This window comes from Gadus macrocephalus, chromosome 2 (assembly GCF_031168955.1).
Source record: "Gadus macrocephalus chromosome 2, ASM3116895v1".
Taxonomy (NCBI): Eukaryota; Metazoa; Chordata; class Actinopteri; order Gadiformes; family Gadidae; genus Gadus; species Gadus macrocephalus.
The window spans coordinates 22,799,052-22,802,892 of NC_082383.1; the positions used below are offsets into that span (position 1 = coordinate 22,799,052).

Sequence of the window (3,841 nt, forward strand, 5' to 3'; positions counted from 1 at the left end):
GTTCAGCTCATGTGTGTGTGTGTGTGTGTCTCTCCAGACGTGTTCAGCTCATGTGTGTGTGTGTGTGTGTCTCTCCAGACGTGTTCAGCTCATGTGTGTGTGTGTGTGTGTGTGTGTGTGTGTCTCTCCAGACGTGTTCAGCTCATGTGTGTGTGTGTGTGTGTGTCTCTCCAGACGTGTTCAGCTCATGTGTGTGTGTGTGTGTGTCTCCAGACGTGTTCAGCTCATGTGTGTGTGTGTGTGTGTGTGTCTCCAGACGTGTTCAGCTCATGTGTGTGTGTGTGTGTGTGTGTGTGTGTCTCCAGACGTGTTCAGCTCATGTGTGTGTGTGTGTGTGTGTGTGTGTGTGTGTGTCTCCAGACGTGTTCAGCTCATGTGTGTGTGTGTGTGTGTGTGTGTCTCCAGACGTGTTCAGCTCATGTGTGTGTGTGTGTGTGTGTGTCTCCAGACGTGTTCAGCTCGTGCTACCAGAGCAACGAGAGGCGCTGCTTCACGCTGCTCATCCGCCAGTCTCCGGTGTGGGGGGTGCCACCTGCCTCCAGATGGCCACCGCGGCCGACGCCCGCCTCTTCTTCAGCCACGACGGCGTGCAGGTGCGGACCCCTCGGACCCGGACCCCCGTTGCCTAGCGACCTCGGTCCTGTCGGCGTGTCACGTGACTACAGTGGGGAGGGTTAGGAGGCATCGAGAGCTGGGCTCAGAATCCCGACCCACGCGTCACCACACGCTTATTGTATGTTGTATGACCTGGCACTTAAAAATAGTACCAAGCATATCTTTGTTGTCCCCGGGGAATGGTTGAACCTCGCAAGAGTAACTGCAGATGGGAACACGGGTCCTTGCAAAGGCTGTTCCCGATTGGCTCGTTGGTGTGAACATCCGACTCGCCGTAAAGATTGGTTGGAATGTGTTTCCCCAGAGTGTCTCTGTAGTTACAAACCGAGAGCGTCATATGCAGTGCCGGCTCTGACCTCCCTGGGCCCCTTAGCAAAGGTCTGCTCAGGGGCCCTCCTGCCTGACTCATGAGCCCTGTAAACCAGTTGCCGTTGCCTCATAGTTACACCTGACTGCTCAGTGCTCCCACTACGTCCCTATGTCAGTCTAAGAATGAATTGATCTATAAAACAGAGGTAGGTTTTAAACAAACAATAATTTTTGAACAGAATATTTTCTATGCAATCTTAACACAATTATCTTTGTAGGGGACTTTGTGTCGAGCTTTGGTTTCCTGCACTGACTGCATTTTCAGCATTATCAGCATACCAGTCAATCTGGAATGTCTGGAAGACATCAAGAAAGTGTTTCAGTTGCTTAAGCAGGCATTTATCCAAATGCATTCTGTATGGAAACATTTGAATGTTTGAATGAACTCTTACCAACAAAATATTCCTCATCTGCAATTTCTTGAGGCGAAGTCGTCAATCATGTCCTCATTGTAAATAAGTTTCCCCACATCCTGATTTAGGTGTTTCACAACAGCGTTGATATTTCATTCACACCCTCCTTTATTATTTTGTAGTCAAAAACACGGCATGAACACGGTTCCCGACAGTTTTTAACAAACGTAATAAATAACTATTTAACTCAGGCTCTTTTTTCAGGCACAAAGTCACGCAAAGTCTGGCAAGCAAGCAAAACACAGACAGACCAAGAGATTCACTGCCCAAGCCACCGAGCTGACTAGGAAGGTCTGTTAGCCAGACAGAACAGAGAGATGCACTTTAAGCCAGCGCATCATCCTAACATTATTGTTATTGGGTGACATTAGACTCCCAGAGGGGAGAACACGTTTACCTGACTGCGCTCTACACAGTCCACTCTCAGGGAGCTTTCTGTGCTCTTCTTATAGCCAGAAGGATAGTTTTGCTTCACCCTCGCATTAAAGTTCGCCACATTGACAAACATGAGCGGGAGGCCGAAGTCCCACGTAGTTTGGCGTGTGGGGAGTTGTGTCTCTGGTTGTGTGATGCCGGTTTGCTTGTGTGTGGCGCCGCAGACCCTGCTGTCCCAGATCTGGTGGGGCGACATGGAGAGGAACACCAAGGTGTGGAAACTGGTCTTTGCTTTCTTCGTGCCGCCACTCATCTTCACCAAGCTAATCGGATTCAGGTAGGTGGTGTTGTAGGTGTGTGTGTCCTATGACGCGAACACCAGGGGTGCAATAGAGCATGAGCAGAGTGAAATGAGAGTCAATGCGGGGTTTCCATGAATCAACGTTAGACATGGTCATCATCTTCTATGGCCTTCATGGTTATGTATGTTGATTCAGTTTAGGTTGCTTAGGCTTGTCCTTGGAATACATTGCTCACTTCCTTCAGTTTGAATTAGTGTCGCTCCTTTATTGAATATCGTCAAATTTTAATTTCTGTAATCTGATCACAACGCCTATGACAAAATAATAAACACTTGTTTCTGATTCTGCACAACTTGAAACAAATTTAATTTAAACTGTTAATTCAAAACAAATAAATGCAGATGACCCTGTTTTCAAAGTATAATTTTAAATTGTATGAATTCAAATGTGTTAACATTCCCATACTCAAATTCGATAGCTTTAAAAAACCATTATGGCAGTGATTTGCTTCCACAGAACCCGAGACATCCTGGCTCGCACAAGCAAGTTGAAATATTTGCTTTTGAATGTCAACCCATGTGTGTGTACGTGTGTGTGTGTCTGTGTTTGTTGTTTGACTTTTTGTGTGTGTGTGTGTGTGTGTGTGTGTCCCAGGGAGCCAGACGAGGACGTGAACTTTGAGGAGGTTCATCATGACAGAGACATGGACAGTATGTACGGCGACGATGCCACAGTGTTCTCCCTGGCTGACGTCGTTCGCAAGTACGTGACGCTCTTTGACACACAGATACCTATGTCAGATGTCTGACATAAATGATTGACATGATGATTCGATACAATAACTATATACTCACAGGAGTATTGTATTGCAGTCTACAATCATACAATTTGAGTGGGAAGAGGGGTAAACAACAACAGCAATATAACCTTCAATCAGCGAAATGGTTGACAGAGAAAGCCGACGCAGATCAGAAGTTTTGTTTCCTTGCACTCTTGTTGACGAGCAAAAACAGTACACTATCTCGGTCAGTCTATGCAACCGACTCAACCGGGCCTCTCTCCTTTCTTCCTCCAGCGAGGAAGACGCTGATGAGTACATGGCTCTGAAAGCCAATCAGAAAGGAACGTCCAGCTGGATGTCATACTCACGAAGCACTTAGCATGTCTACTACTTTTACCGGAAAACGTAATCTGACAATGTTATGGCTTTTGTGTGTGAAAGGACATGGTGATTTAAATTACATAACTATTTGAACCATGAAATAATTCAGCCCTAGCAGCGACATAAATTCTTGGAGTCAGATGTTAGCCAGTGTAAGCCTGAGTCCGCCTCTGTACGCCTGTATTAGCTTACTGTGGTGAGTATCGGACTTACATGTGTTAGCCTATGTTAGCCTGTGTTAGCCTGAGTTTGCCTGTGGTGACCTGTGTTAGCCTGAGTTACCCTGAGTTACCTCTGAGCCAAAAAAGTGGCGAACTCTGGCACACAGAAGGATACACAGGCCAACACCAGGTGTTGGCCTGTGTATCCTTCTGTGTGCCAGAGTTCGCCACTTTTAGCCAGCGTTAGCCAGTGTTAGCCAGTGTTAGCCAGTGTTAGCCTAAGTTAGCCGGTTTGGCCTGTGTTTCCTTCTGTTTGCCAGAGTTCGCCACTTTTAGCCAATGTTAGCCCAAGTTAGCAATATTAGCCTTTGTTAGCCCATGTTAGCCTGCATTAGCCTGATTGACCTGTGGTAACCTGATCTGCTCTAATCGGTCTCTCTCCTT

The 3,841-nt window shown here is 46.8% G+C and overlaps 1 protein-coding gene across 1 annotated transcript in view; it reads left to right on the forward strand.

Moving 5' to 3' along the window:
* trpm4a (transient receptor potential cation channel, subfamily M, member 4a) overlaps nucleotides 1-3,462 on the forward strand; it is a 25,558-nt gene extending 22,096 nt beyond the window's left edge. The window contains 5 exon segments of the mRNA XM_060045907.1: nucleotides 449-523; nucleotides 526-593; nucleotides 1,997-2,109; nucleotides 2,729-2,836; nucleotides 3,150-3,462. Coding sequence (XP_059901890.1) covers nucleotides 449-523; nucleotides 526-593; nucleotides 1,997-2,109; nucleotides 2,729-2,836; nucleotides 3,150-3,234 — 449 coding nt within the window. The 3' untranslated portion in view covers nucleotides 3,235-3,462.
* Nucleotides 3,463-3,841: the final 379 nt, after the last annotated feature.